Raw genomic sequence first — 17,647 nt, 5'->3', positions numbered from 1 at the left:
ACCCCTTTAGGAAACAAAGTTACTGCATATATGACAGTCACCAGCAGACCAATGTCTATTAGTATACAGCCTTATGCTGATCCCTTGTTGTCTCATGCTCCTAAGACCAGCGACTGTAAATCTCTAATATCTTATGCTCAGCCTATCATCAACAGATTAAAGAAGACTTCTTGGATCCCAATTCAAAGGTTCCTGTTGGTCACAGTCTAGAGCTTGGTGAATGGTCATTCTGGAAATGTCATCAAAGACAGCTGTTGAGCCCCACTGGAAGGGACCTTACCCAGTGCTCTTGACCACTACACTGCTTGGGTATTCATCTCACAGCTAATGACAGGTCCACCTCCAACCTGGTGTTGTGCAGAGGCTGGCAACCTCTAAGTCAAATTAATGAGAAAGAGATGTAGCTGACCTTGAGGCAGACTGCTTCTGCCCAAGGCGACAGATCAAGACTTCAGACCTTAATTAAACATGAAAACCTTTCTTCTTCCCCTTTCTTTTACTCTGGCATTAGCCTGAAAGATAATGCCCTCATCTTTTTCTCCCCAGGCCACTGCTTAAGGGAGGTAACCTCTGGATTTTAAAACAACCTTATAGTTCAGGTAAGAGAAAAATCTGAGACCCTAACTTTTCACAAGCAAAGTAAGACAACTCATTGGGTGACTCCCTTGAAGTTGCACTGCTGAGTTAGAAAGGACCTGCTGGGAGGCTTTCATGATTCAGGAATTCACTCCTCTTGGCAGATCTCTACTTCCCTGGTTACAGGTAAATGTAAATTAGCTCATGATCAGGAAATTCTCAATTCTTGAAATTACTGCAGAATTTGCTGCTAAAGCAAGAGAGGCCCAACAATCATCCTTAGATTCTTTAGCCAAGGCTGTTCTTAATAGTAAGACAGCCCTCGATTATCTTTTAGCCAAGCAGGGGAGTACCTCTGCTGTGGCCAACAACACCTGCTATATCTGGATTAACATTTCTCAGGAAGCTGAAACTTGGTTACATAAGATCACTGAGCAAGCTACTTGCCTTAAAAGGACTCCTTCAGGGCGCCTGGGTGGCTCAGTAGGTTAAAGCCTCTGCCTTCGGCTCAGGTCATGATCCCAGGGTCCTGGGATCGAGCCCCACATCGGGCTCTCTGCTCACCAGGAAGCCTGCTTCCTCCTCTCTCTCTCTGCCTGCCTCTCTGCCTACTTGTGATCTCTGTCTGTCAAATAAATAAATAAAATCCTTTAAAAAAAAAAAAAAGACTGGAATGTCAAAAAAAGAACAAAGAGAATGACTGACTTCCATAATCTATGAATACCACAAGAATTTAAAAAAACATCCTAACCTATGGATAATGGAATCCACACAAAAGTGACAACAAAAACTTTGAGAACTTCAAACCAGTATCTGATAGTGACACTAACACCTTAAATTTTGATCACATCTCTCCATTAAGCTGAGAGCCTGATCAAAAGGGAAATGTTAAAAGAAAATGACAGGCCCCAAATGCTCAGTCAAGTCACCAAACTGAGGCTTAATACCTAACCTAACTGCAACGTCAACCTTCTCCTCCCACCCTTCTTAAAAGATTTATTTATTTGAGAGAGAGCAAGCAGGGAGAGAGAAACTCAAGCAGACTCTATGCTAAATGAAGCCCCTAATCAGGGCTCAGTCTCACAACCCTGAGACCATGACCTGAGCCAAAACCAAGAGTCGGACGGTTAACTAAGTGTGCCACCCAGGCGCCCCCTTTTCTTAGTTTTTAAGATTTATTTATTTTTTGTGTGTGTGAGAGAGAGAGAGAACATGAGTGGGAAGAGGTGCAGAGGCAGAGGAATAAAGAGAATCCCAAGCAGCCTCCATGCTGAGCTCAGTGCCCAACAGCGGGGCTTGATCTCATGACCCTGAGAACATGAGCCCAGTGCTTAAGTGACTAAGCCACCCACGTGCTACTGCCTCCCAGCAAAGTATAGCCTTAGGCAGGAATTTTCTGGTCAGTACCAATAAGGTAATCTGTCACAGGAGCCCTCTCAAACCCCTAAAGGAAAATGAGGAAATCTACCTCCAATAATAATAAGACCCTCAGCCCCTTCCCCTAAGGGAAGGTAAACATCCTTAAAAACAATCATTTCTGTCCTAAAACAAACATTTCTTTTCTTTTGTTAATTGCCTCCCCCATTTCTCCCTACAAAATCCTTCTATTTTGCAACTCAAAGTCCCCTCTACTAGATTAGCTGGATAGGACACTGCCCAATTCATGAATCAATTAATAAAGCCAATTAGATGGTTTTTAAAAAATGGGATTTTATTCTCCATGAAAGGAATATTCAGGGATTTTAAAAATGAAAATGACATAATACATCTACATTTTAAAAAGGTTACTTTATCTGCTATGCAGTACAGGAGATACGTGTGCAACAATGGAAACAAAAGGCAAAATTTAAGAAGTTAATGAAGACATCCAGGTGAGGGGTGCCTGGGTGGCTCAGTCGTTAAGCACCTGCCTTCAGCTCAGCTCATGATCCCAGAGTCCTGGGATCGAGCCCCACATCAAGCCCTGCATCGGTTTCCCTGTTCAGTGGGAAGCTTCTCCCTCTCCCACTCCCGTGCTTGTGTTCCCTCTCTTGCTGTTTCTCTCTCTCTCTCAAATAAATAATAAAATCTTAAAAAAAAAAAAAAAAAAGAAGAAGAAGAAGAAGACATTCAGGTGAGAGAAGATAATGGATGGGTAGAGGACAGTAGCCATGAGCACAAGAGACACTGAGAGGTATGAGATATTTTTAAGAGGACTATAAAATTAAGGGGACAATTAATGTAATTGTGAAGAAAAAATGGCCCATAATAAATGGTGAGTAAATGTTAGCTATTATTACCACCATTAACGGGCTTTCCAAAAGGATCAGATAATAGTTGTTTTAACATGAATGAAAAATCATAATAGAATCATAATATAATAATATATTACACATATATAATGTAAATCATGTATGAAAAGCTATGGGAGCTTCTTTGGCAATGCAAATGTGTTAGAAAAGTATAATGAAACTGGGAATTACCACAAGGATAGTTTATAAAATAGGGTGGACACCAGAGAGGTATAGGAATGAGTAGGTTAAGAGTGAGGAAACAAATGGCCTTCAAATGAGATCAAGAGGTTGGAAAATATAGCAAGGTAGGGAGTCTCTGCCATGAGGATAAAACAATGTACCGAGAAGCAAAATCTGGAAGAGGTTTTTTAATTCTACAAAATATTTTGTCTAAGTGGACTAAATACACGGATTCAGATTACATCAGCTAGATATAACTACCTTGCTAATAACTTCCTGGTCACATACAGTTTATAGTCTGATGTTTATACCCAGACAATAATCAACACCTACAGTAAAACCTTCAGGTTTTACTCTAACATTTCTCTAACATGCACCCAGACACCTAGACACAGTAAAGGTGTTAATTCTCCCCAATGTTTTCATCAGTGCCAAGACTGCAACTGATTTTTCCCTGGCTTCTCCAAAGGAAACTATGGTTTTTTACCATGGTAACTGCATATTGGAGGAAAGGAAATAACCAGACCTTTTCAAACTTCTAGATACTGGCTTTGAAATGACACTAACTCTAGGAGACTCAAAATGTCACTGAGGTCCACCAGAGTAGATGCTTATGGAAGTAAGCACAGATATGTTTCACAGTGCGCCCAATGGGTCCCAAATCCCCAACCCCAAATCCATCCTCTGGCTATTTCTTCAATTCTAGAATGCATAATTGGAATAGATATACTCAGCAGTTGGCAGAATTTCCATATTGGTTCCCAGACCTTTTGGAGTGAGGGCTATTTTGGTGGAAAGGTCAAGCAGAAGTTATCACAACCATCTCTACCTAAAAAACAATAAACCAAAAGCAGTACCCATTCCTGCAGGACTTAAAAGATGCAGGGGTAGTAATTCCCATCACAACCCTATTCATCTTGCCTATTTGGCCTATGCAAAGGACACACAGATCTTAGAGAATTACAGTGGATCATCCTAACATTAATCAGGTGGTATACCAAATATGGTTTCGTTGCGGAACAAAGTAACACATCCCCTGGTACTTGGTATACAACTATTGAGCTAACAAAAGCTTTTTTCTCCATAACTGTCAATAAAGTATCACAAGAGGTTTCCTTAAGCTGACAAGGCCAACAATACATTTTCACTGTCCTCTCTCACGGGTATATCAACTCTCTAGCACTATGTCATAATTTAATTTACAGAGATCTTGATTGCCTCTACTCTCAACAAGATACCACTCTGACACCTTTATAATATTAGACTGATCCAACCTAGTGAGTAAGAAACAGCAACTTAGAAGGTAGGAAATATTCCAACAAAAATTTGGGGCCTTTTACCTCAACAAAACTTGAAGCACTTAATTTATATGGAGTATATCAAGATATTCTAAGGTAAAGAAAAATTTGTTACTCTGGGCCCTCCTACAACCAAAAATGAGACACAGTAGCTAGGGGGCCTCTCTGCATTGTAAAGGCAACATATTCCTCAGGTGGGTAATGTACTGTAGTCTATTTCCTAAGTGACCTAAAAGGGTGCTAGTTTTGAATGAGATCCCAAATTAAGAGATGGTTCTGCAATAAGTTCAGACTGCTCTGCAAACTGCTGTGCTACTTGGTCCTATGATCCAACAGATCTAATGGTTCTTGAACTGTCAGTGGCAGATATAGATGCTGTTTGGAGCCTCTGGCAGGCCCCTATAGGTAAACCATAGCACAGGTCCTCAGGATTTTGGAAAAAAACACCTACCATCTCCAGTAGAAAATACTCTCCTTTAGAGAAATAGCTCTTAGCTTGCTAATGGGATTTCATACTGAATGCTTAAACACTGGCCACCAGGCAAGCGTGTGAACTGAGCTGCCAAATATGAATTGGGTGTTATCTGTCTGACCCACCAAGCCATAAAGATGGGTGAGCAAAATAGTATTCCATCAACAAATGAAAGTGGTATATATAAGATTAGACCAGAGCAGATCCTGAAGGCACAATAAGTTATATGAAAAAGTGACTCAAATGTCCATGGTTTCCCATGGACTTGTTACACTACCTTATTTTTCTCAGCCTGCTCCTATGTCCTCAAAGGAAGTTCCCTTCAGTCAGTTAACAAAGGAAGAAAAGAGAAGATTCAACATGATTTACAGTATGTAGGCATCATATGAAAGTTGACAACTGTGGTACTACAGCCCCTTTCTGAAACATTTCTAAAGGACTGTGTTCAAGTTCTGGTGGGCAGAACTTTGGAAACTGCAATTCACTGTTCACTTTGCTTGGAAGGAGAAATGGCCAGACATGCAATTATATACCAATTCATGAGATATAACTAAAGCTTGGCTGATGGCCAGGGACTCAGAAGGAACATGACTAGAAAATTAGTGACAAAGAAATTTGGGGAAGAGATACGTAATAAACCTCTCTGAATGTACACCAAAGGGTGTCTCTGGAAGAGAATTTTTATAATCAAGTGGATAGGATGACCCATTTTGTGGATACTTGTCAGCCTCTTTTCCCAATCACCCCTGTCATCACGCAATGGCTTCATGAACAAAGTGGCCAAGTTGGCAGGGATGGAAGTTATACATGTGCTCAGCAATATGGACCTCCACTCACTAAAGCCTACCTGGCTATGACCACCACTGAGTGACTACTGTGCCAGCAGCAGAGGCCAACAATGAGACCCTAATTAGCACCATTTACCTTTACCCAGGATGGTCAGCCAGCTATCTGGTGACAGGTTGATTACACTAGACTGCTTCTACTATAGAAGGGGCAATATTTTCTTCTTACTGGAATAAACACTCAACTCTCCATATGGATTTGCCTTCTCTGCATGCAATGTTTCTGCCAAACTATCATCAGTGGAGTCACAGAACACCTTATTCACCATTGTGGTATTCTATACAGCATTGCTTCTGATCAAGAAACTCATTTCACAGCAAATGAAGCTTAACAATGGGCTCATGCGCATAGTATTCATTAGTCTTACTATGTTCTTAACCTGAAGTAGCTGGCTTGACAGAAGAGTAGAATGGCCCTTGGAAGACTAAGTTACAGTACCAGCTAGGTGGCAATACCTTATAGGACTTATAGGACAAAGTTCTCCAGAAAGCTGTATATGATCCAAGTCATCATCTGCTACATGACACTGTTTCTCCCACAGCCAGGACTCAAGGGTCCAAAAATCAAAGTTTAAAAATGGAAGCAAAACTTTTGCTTCCTTTTTCTGCACCCTTATGCTTTATGGACATAGAGGTCTTAGTTACAGAAGGAAGAATGGTTCCAGTGGGAGACATGACAATGATTCCACTGGACTAATTAGACTCCAGCCCAGCCACTTTGAGCTCCTTATGTCTTCATATCAATAGGCAAAGAAGGGCACGGTGATGCTGGCTGGAATATTGATCCTGACTACAACAGGAAACCCAGCCTACTACTCCACAGACAAAAGGAAAAGTATGCCTAGAATACAGAATATTTCTTCTAAGCATGACCATATCCTATCATTAAGACCAATGGACAATTACAAGCTAACTCAGATAGGACTACTATTGACCTGGACCCTTCAGGAATGAAGGTTTTGGGGGGAATCTGGATGGCTCAGTTGGTTATGCAGCTGACTCCCATGTGCTCTTGCTCAAATAAATAAAATCTTAAAAAAAAAGAAAAGAACGAAGGTTTGGGTTAACTCTGCAGGTCAAGAACACAAGTGAAATGCTTACTAAAGGCAAAGGGAATACAGAAAGGGTTGGAAGAAACTAGTAACAAATACCAGCTATGACCACATAACTAGTTACAGAAATGAGGATTTACTATCATGAGTATCTCCTCCTTGTTTTGGTATGCATGTTTTTTGTATATATGTGTATATACGATATGTACACAGACACACAGTCTTTGTTTCCTTCCCACTGTTTTCCTTTATCTTTCTTTTTTTAAAGATCTTATTTGAAGAGAGAAAAAGACAGAGAGCACGAGCAGGGGGAAAGGACAGAAAGAAAGGGAGAAGCAAACCCCGCTGAGCTCAACAGAGGGCTTGATCCCAGACCCTGGGATCATGACCTGAGCCAAAGGCAGTTAATGAACTGAGCCACCCAGGAGCCCCTTCCTTTATCATGTAACATAAGATGTACTGATTTTGTATCATAGTATTTAAGCATTAATTTTACATCATATTATTTAATTTTCAGAGAAACAAGAAGAGTAGGCAACACTTAAGGATATTACTTCTCGTGCTGGGGAAGAGGTTAGTGCATTTTTGGTTGTACTCAGGGTAATTTTATCACGTTAAGGGCATTTTGAACTTGCTACAGTCTTTGCCTGGAGATTAAATATGGTTTTCAGAGCTGTGTATACATGCCAAGTTGATCTATGATGGTTAATTTTAGGTGTTAACTTGACTGGGCCATGAGGTGCCCAGATATTTGGTTCATCATCATTCTAGGTATGTCTGTGAGGGTGTTTTTGGATGAAATTAACATTTGAATGGGTAGACCGAGTAAAGCAGGTTGCCTTTCCTAATATGGGTGGGTCTTGTCAGAATCTATGAAGTTCTGAATAGAATAAAAAAGCAGACTTTCCAGCAAATAAGAAGGAACCCCGTCTATCTGACTGCCTTGAGTTGGGACACAGGTCTTTTCCTGCCCGGAATTAAAACTCCTTAGGTGTTAAGCTTGTCTGCTTTCAGACTAGAACTTCAACATTAGCTCCCCTGGGTTTCCAGCTCGCATAACTGAAGATCTCAGGACTTCTCAGCTTCCATAATCACATGAGCCAATTCTTTATAATAAATCACAATCTCATCGTCTTCCTTGGCTTCATTCTCTCTATACAGCTAACCCTTAAATAAAGGGTTAGAGGTACTGACTCCACCTCCAGCCCCATGAAGTTGAAAATCTGCATATAACTTGTGACTCCTCAAAAACTTAACTACTAATAGCCTACTGTTGATGGAAAGCCTTACCAATGACATAAACCGTCGATTAACATAATTTGTCCGTTATGTGTATTATATACTATATTCCTACAATAAAGTAAGCTAGAGGAAAGAAAATCATAGGAAGAGAAAATACATTTACAGTACTGTACTATACCCCAAAAAGTCAGTGTATAAGGGGACTCATGTTATTCAAATTCATATTGTTCAAGGGTCAACCATACACATACACAAACACAAACACACATACCCATTTCTGGTTGTTTCTCTGTAAAATACTAACATACTCTTCACTGAACTAACACCAACTACAACATCAAAAGCTACAAGCATCTCCTCCACTGTGAACTCTTCCCTAATGTCTTAAGTTTGTTTACATGTCTGTCTTTTGTCCTTCCATAATATTCCCATTACAATAATTCTATCATAACAATCACTGACTTATATATGTCTTCTCTGGAATATAAACTCCTTGATAACAATAACACAACTATATTCACTTCACATTACCAGAACCTAACACAAACCCTAGCATATAGAAAGTTCTAAGTAAATATATATTAAACCATTAACAAAACCTTCTTTCGTTTATTTAGAGGATACTCAATTTAAGAAAGATTATTGCTAAAGAACAAAAGCATATTGTTGCTACCTGTCAATGAAGGATTCTGGCATGAAGAAGCTAGAATAAAGGGCTATTTTATTTTGATGGCAGAAATGCTCTCATCACAACCTTCAGGGGACCAATGACCTACCAGCAAACCAAGCCTGAGCCACAGTTATGCTTCTCACTTGCAAGCAAGCTATTAAAAAACCTTTACTATTTGCAAACACTTAGCTGTATAAATCAGGATTATCTCCAAAACAAAAGAAATAAATAGATACTGAGACTACAACTGTCAATAACAGTCCCAGATTTTGAAATTCTATATTTAGTAAAATGGTTTTATGGTTCTGTTTAATGGCTTTTATTTTATTTTAGCCTTAAAACATATTTATACTGATAAAATAACATTGCTATTTTATATATTGAATCTGTTTAAGTTTTGATTTATAAAATAGAGTTATGGTGCTAAAAGTGTGAAAACTCCCAGTAGGATTAAAAAAGATGTTAGTTTGGGGCGCCTGGGTGGCTCAGTGGGTTAAAGCCTCTGCCTTCGGCTCAGGTCATGATCCCAGGGTCCTGGGATCGAGCCCCGCATCGGGCTCTCTGCTCGGCGGAGAGCCTGCTTCCTCCTATCTCTCTCTGCCTGCTTCTCTGCCTACTTGTGATCTCTGTCAAATAAATAAATAAAATCTTTAAAAAAAAAAAAAAAGATGTTAGTTTTATAGCTGGACAGACTTAACTTTAAAATTTATTCCTGTCACTTAATAGTTGGTTTTTAGGGAAGCTACTTAATCTCTTGGAGCCTCAGTTTCCCCCTCGTCAAATCCAGACACTATTGGCAACTACTGTGGCACATTATTAGGAGAGTAAAGAAATATACTTCAAACACTCAGTATGGTTCCTGGCATATAAGCATTTAGTATCTGACCTATCAATATCACTAATATCTTATCACCATCTGCCATGATTAGAAAATGAAGGCCTGGAAAGAAGATAAGGGTCTGCAGACACACACACACACACACACACACACACATATATATGCACATATATACATATACATAATTTGAAAAAGCAGCTTGAGAAAACTGAATTCTAGATCCTATAACAACTATGGACTTAGTTGTCAAAATATCTCAAACTAAAACATATGGCAGAATATATGAAACATAAATACTAACTGCAAAGAGTAACTCAGGGATATGAAAAAACAGGGCCTATTTCATGACCTTTGTCATCATCACCATCAAACACACTGTTAAGCATGTCTAAATAGGCATTTCCTATTAAAATGTATGGCATGTTTTAATATACATACAATGAGGAATCCGTAATTGGGGGGACACTCAATTAATGTTCTGCTCAGTTTGTTGACACTTCATTTCTTGACTTATAATTTAAAAATGTATTAACTAGGTTTAGTTACTAAAACCTCTATGACATAATGTGAGAAACAGCATATGATACAATTTATCAAAAGCCATGTGGCAGACTGAACAGAAGATTAAAAAAAAATCCAATACCTGCTTGGAAAGCACTTTCATGTGCCCAACACTTCCCCGGCAGTATGCTTCAAGGATAACACCAAATTGTACTGAGACAGCAGGAATATGCACTTCTGACCTACAAAAAATTAATACTATTAAGACAGGCTGCTTATAAAACACTTCAGATCACCAAATAAAAATACTGACTTCATATTCTATTATGAAGTAAACTTCTGATGCCAATCAAAAAAAGAACACATTATCTTATTCACAATTATTAGTGGGATGGTCAACTTCCCAAGCCTTTAAACACCACAGTTCAAAAACATGTGATTTTGTAGTTAATTTCTTATTCAAAAAAATTCAAAATTTTCACATCTCACCTTGCTTATTACTTTTTGTAGTTGAAATGGTAATACTGCCAATTAAATGACAATAAAGTGAAGATTCATATCACACAACTGACTAATCACTCAATTAGCTTCTATACAATTTTCTCTCACTTAAAGAATGCTGTACATGTTTGAAAAAGGAAGGAACACCATGTTTTGTTATTCCTTGCGGGGCTTAAAATTAGGAAGACTGAACTGCAGGGGAAGATAACAAGTTTAAAATAAGAAAGAAAAATCTCAGGGCTCCTGGGTGGCTCAGTGGGTTAAAGCATCTGCCTTCGGCTCAGGTCATGATCTTAGGGTCCTGGGATCGAGCCCCACATCGGGCTCTCTGCTCAGCAGGGAGGCTGCTTCCCTTCCTCTCTCTCTGCCTGCCTCTCTGCCTACTTGTGATCTCTGTCAAATGAAAAAATAAAAATCTTTACAAAAAAAAAAAAAAAAAAAGAAAATCTCTATGAATAATAAGGAAGTCAAGATTCAGAAATATAACCCCCCAAATTAACATCAAAATAATATAGAGCTTATTTTCCTTAAGAACTCTGGCAAAAATGGAGTTAAGTCATATTTTTCTGATAATCACTAATTTTAATATTCTGAAGTCCAGATGAAAATGACTGAAAAATGTCTGAGTACAGTCAGAAATGAGGAGCCAACAATTTTCCCAGGACAGAAGAACTTTAGTTATCCTTGATTTTACTCCTATGTAAACTTGGTGAAACAAGACTCATGTATTTCTGAAAATGACCTAATAAAGAAGCCGAAAATAATGTTGCTGTTCTTATAGAAAAACTTTAAAACCTCTACCTATTAGTAGCAATGATAATATTACTACCCAAAGCCTTTTGGAAAGAATTTTAAGTCCGGTTTTAGCCCAAATACATTGTAAGTACATAATAAGTAAATTTGACAAGAAAATAGCAACACATTAATTATTTGTTTGTTAAAAATCAAGGAGGCTTGGTGGGATACTTATCTGAATTAGTTTGCCAAATCCTGAAAATTAAGAGTTGGGTATCAAGAAATAGGAGAAGAAACCAAGACAAGTGCTAATGTTACAGATGGCTCAGAAACAACAAAAGCAGCTGACGAGTACACTAAATGTCCTGTATTATGCTGATTTATATTTACAAAAGCACAAGGTGGACTCAAATTGAAAAATACAGAAGACTTACCTAAGGTGCCAAAAGAGAAACTGCCCTATCCTCCGATTAGCCAGTGCTCTTTCTAATAGGAATCTAGAGAGGGCACAATCAAGAAAAGGCTCATATTTTAAAACTTGCACCAGTTGTAAAAGATATTGAGAGAGCTCTTCATCACTAAAAGAAACAAAGAACAGAGTAAGTCACTCAACAACCAGTGGCAGAAAAAGATCCCTTCTGATCAAACTATCAAATACTAACTTGCTGAAACACAATGATTCGTGGGGGTAAGGCCTGTTGCATGCTTACATTCATTATTCCACTGTTAAAATAACACAAGAAAAGCTCAGAATTTCCTGTGGGCAGGAGGGGGAGTGAAAAGGAAAGGAGCAAAGAACAGATATGTGGGGCATTTTAATTATCTAGGTTGGTATGATTAATGACTGTATTTACAATTAGCCCAGAGTTTTAAAAAAAAAATCAGGTTACTTTAATACTGATTCTGATCATGCTGGAAAAGTGATATACTCAGTCAACCAGTTTTTTAAAATAAAAATTCCATCAGTAATTTAGCAATTTATTTTTCTTTCCTATCATTAGGATTAGGATTAAGTAATTCCTTTTCACAGATAGTGAATGTTAAAATATTAACGTAATAGTTTAAAGGATAAGGAAATGAGTGTATGTATAAGTGGGAACTGATTCACTGAATTAATACAACATAATGTTGTAATTAAATGAGCTGAATTAATATTAGTAGTTCTACAGTTTGTGTCACATATAAACACACTCTCATCAGAGACAATTCGAGTGGTCAGGTAAGATATGAATTCCAAGTCCTCTACTTGCTAACTGTAGTCTTGGGCAATAAATGGTTAAGAAAGTAATCTAAGGCAGATCTGGGACTGAAACCCAGGGCACTATATTTAAAAACAAACAAATAAACAAAAACACCTCATAAGCAGAAAATTTATCAAAGGAAAACTCATCAGAATTACCAAATGGAACATGGAGATCACAGCAATCTCCTCCTGGGGATCAACACATTTAAGAAAAACACTTGGCTCAGCCCAAAGCAGGCCAAGTAGCTGCTTCCCCTCAGGTCTCCAAGGTAAACTTAGGGAAACTAAGAAGCAACTAGGAGCCTCCTTTTTTAAAACTACTCAACAATCTTAAGTTTACTGTAAAATCTTTGCCCTTTATAAAACCTGCAAGTGGTGTAAAAGACAGAAAGGACGTACTGAAACAGAAGGAGGCTTCTTCTTTCCTCACACTTTGAACTTTACTCCCCTAAAACAGCAACTATGGAAGAGTTTGTGTAATTTCTTTTGGATATGACTTTTAAAAAGAAGAAAAAGGATAACAGTATCCCTAATTTTCTGAGAACTTCTCTTTTTCAAATAACCATACAGTATAATCTTCATTTTGAGACTGGCAATGAATAAACCTGAAAATGCCCAGTGTCTGAGACTGTTTCAATAATGACATTTCTTCATATAAAGCTCATAGATTTTCACACATATACTGGCCAAAGGGAACTGTATAAGCATGTTCACTGCAGCACTATTTATAACAGGGAAGTCTGGAGAAAACAAAAATGTTCCTCAATAAGGAAATGGAGTAAATAAGATATATCCCTACAACAGAATATTTCACAGTAGTGAAAGGAACAAACTATTATCTATATGCAATGGGAGAGAATGACCTCAAAAACCTACGGTGGGTTTTTAAAAAGCAAGATTTAAAATAAAACATATAGTAAGACATATTGGTGTAATTTTTAAATGTTGGGGCGCCTGGGTGGCTCAGCGGGTTAAAACCTCTGCCTTCAGCTCAGGTCATGATCCCAGGGTCCTAGGCAGAGAGCCTGCTTCCCCCTCTCTCTCTGCCTGCCTCTCTGCCTACTTGTGATCTCTGTCAAATAAACAAACAAAATCTTTAAAAAAAATAAATTTTTTAAAAATGCACAATGTTTCTCTATATTTTTATAGTTATAAAAATGTAGTATAAACAGAAAAATGTGGTACAGAAGGATACATGCCAAATTCATGATAATGGCTGTTTTGGGGAAGTAAAAGTAATTATAATTAGCACTAGGTAAAACAACTACGAGGATTTCACTTTTAACTATAATGTTATTTGCTTAAAAGTATTTTTAAAAAAATGACAAAATACTAACGTTTCTTAATTCTGAGTGGTGGACAGGAAAGAGTTAACATAACAGCAGGCCTGAACTTTATCCTTTAAAAAAAAAAGCCAGTTAACACTCTGGCCCTTTTGGCTGGCATCTGGAAACACAGATTTCAGAAGGCTTCCCACCACCTAACAGGTAAGAGTGGCTTTGTGTGTATAAATTGTTCTTACAAAGTGTATGGTTTATGCTCAATACTCATTTTTCTGGGAGTCTAGAACTTTGCTTTTGTGGTAGGCAAAGGGGGCTTCTGTGACTAGCCCCCAATAAAAATTCTGACTGCCACATCTCTAAGAAGCTTCCCCAGTGGATAATTATTTCAGACATGTTGTCACAACTCATTGCTGAGGGAATTAAGTATATTCACTGTGATTCCACTAGTAAAGAACTCTTAGAAGTTCCTACATGGTTTCCTCTAGACTTTGCTCCATGAATCGTTTTCTTTTGCCAATTCTACACTGCCTCCTTTTGCTGTAATAAATCACAGCCCAAAGTATGAATAGATGTGGAATCTTGTGAACTGTAATGAACTGTAGAAACCAAGGGTGATCTTGGGTACCTCCTAACCCAGTGTGTTTTTGCTTTTTGTTTTATAATAGAGTAAACATGAAAGAAGAGGGAGAGATGGAGATCGAAAGGGAGAGAGAAAAAACACTTTAAAATCTGAATAATTCCTAGCTCTTTCCTTTCTTATGACACATTCAAGCGGACATCACCTTCTCTATCTACCCCCTAAGTTATTATATATCCTTTCCCCCAAGAAAGCCACCTGCAGAATACCTCATCTGTCGCAGGCAGCCCACAGCATATTCTCGCACGTACTGATCTGGATAGTTGAAATCTAGAAGCTCTAACGCCTCCCGGGGGGGCAGTTTAGGCCAAATCTGAAGTAGTGCCTGAAGCTGTTGAAAAATTAAAACTGGTTCAGAAATTATAGGGGAGAAAAGTAATCTACTTTTCCTTGACACACAGGAGCAGAGATGGGTCAAAAGAAAGGAAAAGCACACTTGCAATTACTGAGGCCTCAAAACTCCACTCTTGTTAATGTGGATTAGTAAAGACTGTCTTTGTTGAAATATTATATAAATAAGCAATGAAGTACTTACCTGGGAATAGAATGATACACTGAATATAATCATTAACTATTAAATAATTTTTCAAAGGAAAACAGAAAAAAATGATCAAGAAATACTTAAAGGTAAAATTCAAAGTACAAATATAAGTATACACTCAAGCTAATGACAGGCAATTTACATATAAAAAGTTCATTAATAACTCAACATAAAATTATTTTGAGGGAGCTTATTTCCAGTTCTTAATATTTTTAAGAATATCTATCACTGGGGCGCCTGGGTGGCTCAGTGGGTTAAAGCCTCTGCCTTCAGCTCAGGTCATGATCCCAGAGTCCTGGGATGGAGCCCCAAGTCAGGCTCTCTGCTCAGCAGAGAGCCTGCTTGTGATCTCTGTCTGTGAAATAAATAAATAAAATCTTAAAAAGAAAAAAGAATATCACTTAAAAGATTTTTTTTATTGACCATAACAAGTTTACACGCTTTAAATCATAGTAAGTGACTAAAAAGAAATAGTTTATTTTCTATAAACAAGGTAAGAACAGCCAGTCTCCTATTTACAGATGCTACTTAGAAATGATCTAGACAGAATAAAAAGGAATCCCTCCACAGGGATGAGTTGGGACTGCAGTGGAGGGTGGATTTGGGCAGAAATGTCTACATCTTTGGAAACCCTACTTCCAGAGAGCCCAATCTAGAAAGAACTCTTATCTGTCTCCCATCAGAGCACTGTGAGACTCATCTTCCTCCTCAACGTTAATTGTGTTTATAGCATGTACTCTTACTAGAGATGGTTAAATGCGAAGAGGAGTGATTATGGAAGAGAGAGAAAAAAAATTTTGATAACTATGATTTGTGGCCCTCCAAAGTTCAACTCTGACAAAATCGTATTTTGTATTATCACATAGTATCTATGTGATATTTGGTATCGCATAAGTAGCATGTAAGTAGCATTTGGAATCCAAAGAAGACACACAAAATGTATGCAAGAATAGGGTTACAAAAATATGGAAAAGAGACAGCAGTAACTGGAGGACTTCTCTCAACAGACTGCCAATCTCACAGTCATACTGCAAAACGTGGCCTAAGAATATCTGCTGTCTAGCTACCTTGTCATTTGTCATTTAAGCTTTTATGTGAGACTTGGGCTTTGAGAACTAAATAAAAATCATTCATATTTTATTATTTTAATTCTACTAATTATTCAGCCTCTCTCATTAATTAGGTCAGGTGCCAAAATAGGTCAATAATATTTGAATGAATATCTAGAAGCTGTTTATTTTCTCATATCAAGCAAATTTAACCTCACTAAAGATACTTTTTAAAAATTGATTTTTCTGGGGCACCTGGGTGGCTCAGTGGGTTAAGCCACTGCCTTCGGCTCATGTCATGATCTCAGAGTCCTGGGATCGAGCCCCGCATCGGGCTCTCTGCTCAGCAGGGAGCCTGCTTCCTCCTCTCTCTCTGCCTGCCTCTCTGCCTGCTTGTGATCTGTCAAATAAATAAAATCCTTAAAAAAAATTGATTTTTCTATTAATTTTACATTTGCAGAAAAAATAACCTTTGAATAACTTTTAACAATTTGATTATATTGCTATTATTACTGTATGTTTTCTTTTTTTTTTTTTTAAGATTTTATTTATTTATTTGACAGAGAGAAATCACAAGTAGGCAGAGAGGCAGGCAGAGAGAGAGGAGGAAGCAGGCTCCCTGCTGAGCAGAAAGCCCGATGTGGGGCTCGAACCCAGGACCTGGGATCATGACCTGAGCCGAAGGCAGCGGCTTAACCCACTGAGCCACCCAGGCGCCCCCATTACTGTATGTTTTCTTAAACTGCTAACATCGTTATGAAATTTGATATTACAACTTACATAATTATATGTTATTCAAATACAGTAAAATATTAGTTTCTTAACTTTTTCTTAAATTTTTGTTTAATTATTCTTAAACTTGTATAAATAAAAGGAATAAGCTTTATACTTGCTCTTTTCATGTATATAGCACATATATACATATTGTACATAAAAAGACACATACTTACCCATGGATCAAAATATCATGGGGATGGGGCTATTAGGGGAAAAAATGTCTAAACAGGCTCCTAACAGAGGCGACTGGGTGGCCCAGTTGGTTAAGCGTCTGCCTGTGGCTCAGGTCATGATTCCAGGGCTCTGAAAGCCAACCCCATATCATATATGACTCCCTGCTCAATGGAGAGTCTGCTTCTCCCTCTCCTTGCCTCTCCCTCCCCCACCCCGCCACTCCCACGTAAGCGCTCTTTCTCTCTCAAATAAATAAACAAAATCTTTAAGGTGCGGGGGCTCCTAACAAGTGTAACAATGAAAAAAAATTTGACAAATATGGGCTTAAAGGTAAGAAACACCTACCTCATACCACTTTTCATCACTGATGGGATTCCCTCCCCACTTTGCCCAAGGTCCTAATGGACCAGAAATCCCCATTATGGATAGGGGAAATAGGGGGACCATATCCAAGGTCTAAAACAATAGTTTAAAGGTTAAACTATGCTGTGAGTTAAAAACAGCTCTACTATTGGAAGGAAGTTGCCTTTGGTAAGTTTATTTACAATTATTAAAGAACTAATTATATACATGTAAAACGAAATAAAGTATCAAAACTTACTACTTCAGTTTGCAGAAAGCTAAGGAAGCGAATAGGGAAGAGAAATCTGATTCAACGATACAAATAATGAAAACAGTGCTAATTAACTACCTACCTTCTGCAAAGCCTATTGAAACCACTTCTACATTATTATTTTCCTGTGGCTTAATGGAGGACTAC

The 17,647-nt window shown here is 38.1% G+C and overlaps 1 protein-coding gene across 3 annotated transcripts in view; it reads right to left on the bottom strand.

Moving 5' to 3' along the window:
• PIK3CB (phosphatidylinositol-4,5-bisphosphate 3-kinase catalytic subunit beta) overlaps positions 1-17,647 on the bottom strand; it is a 202,865-nt gene that overhangs the window by 30,949 nt on the left and 154,269 nt on the right. For all 3 annotated transcript variants that reach the window (XM_047735812.1, XM_047735832.1, XM_047735822.1), the window contains 3 exons: positions 14,556-14,677; positions 11,618-11,761; positions 10,090-10,189 (listed from right to left, as the gene is read on the bottom strand). In XM_047735812.1, coding sequence (XP_047591768.1) covers positions 10,090-10,189; positions 11,618-11,761; positions 14,556-14,677 — 366 coding nt within the window. The remainder of the gene's footprint in view (positions 1-10,089; positions 10,190-11,617; positions 11,762-14,555; positions 14,678-17,647) is intronic.

This window comes from Lutra lutra, chromosome 1 (assembly GCF_902655055.1).
Source record: "Lutra lutra chromosome 1, mLutLut1.2, whole genome shotgun sequence".
Taxonomy (NCBI): Eukaryota; Metazoa; Chordata; class Mammalia; order Carnivora; family Mustelidae; genus Lutra; species Lutra lutra.
This window is presented reverse-complemented; position numbering and strand designations above follow the sequence as displayed.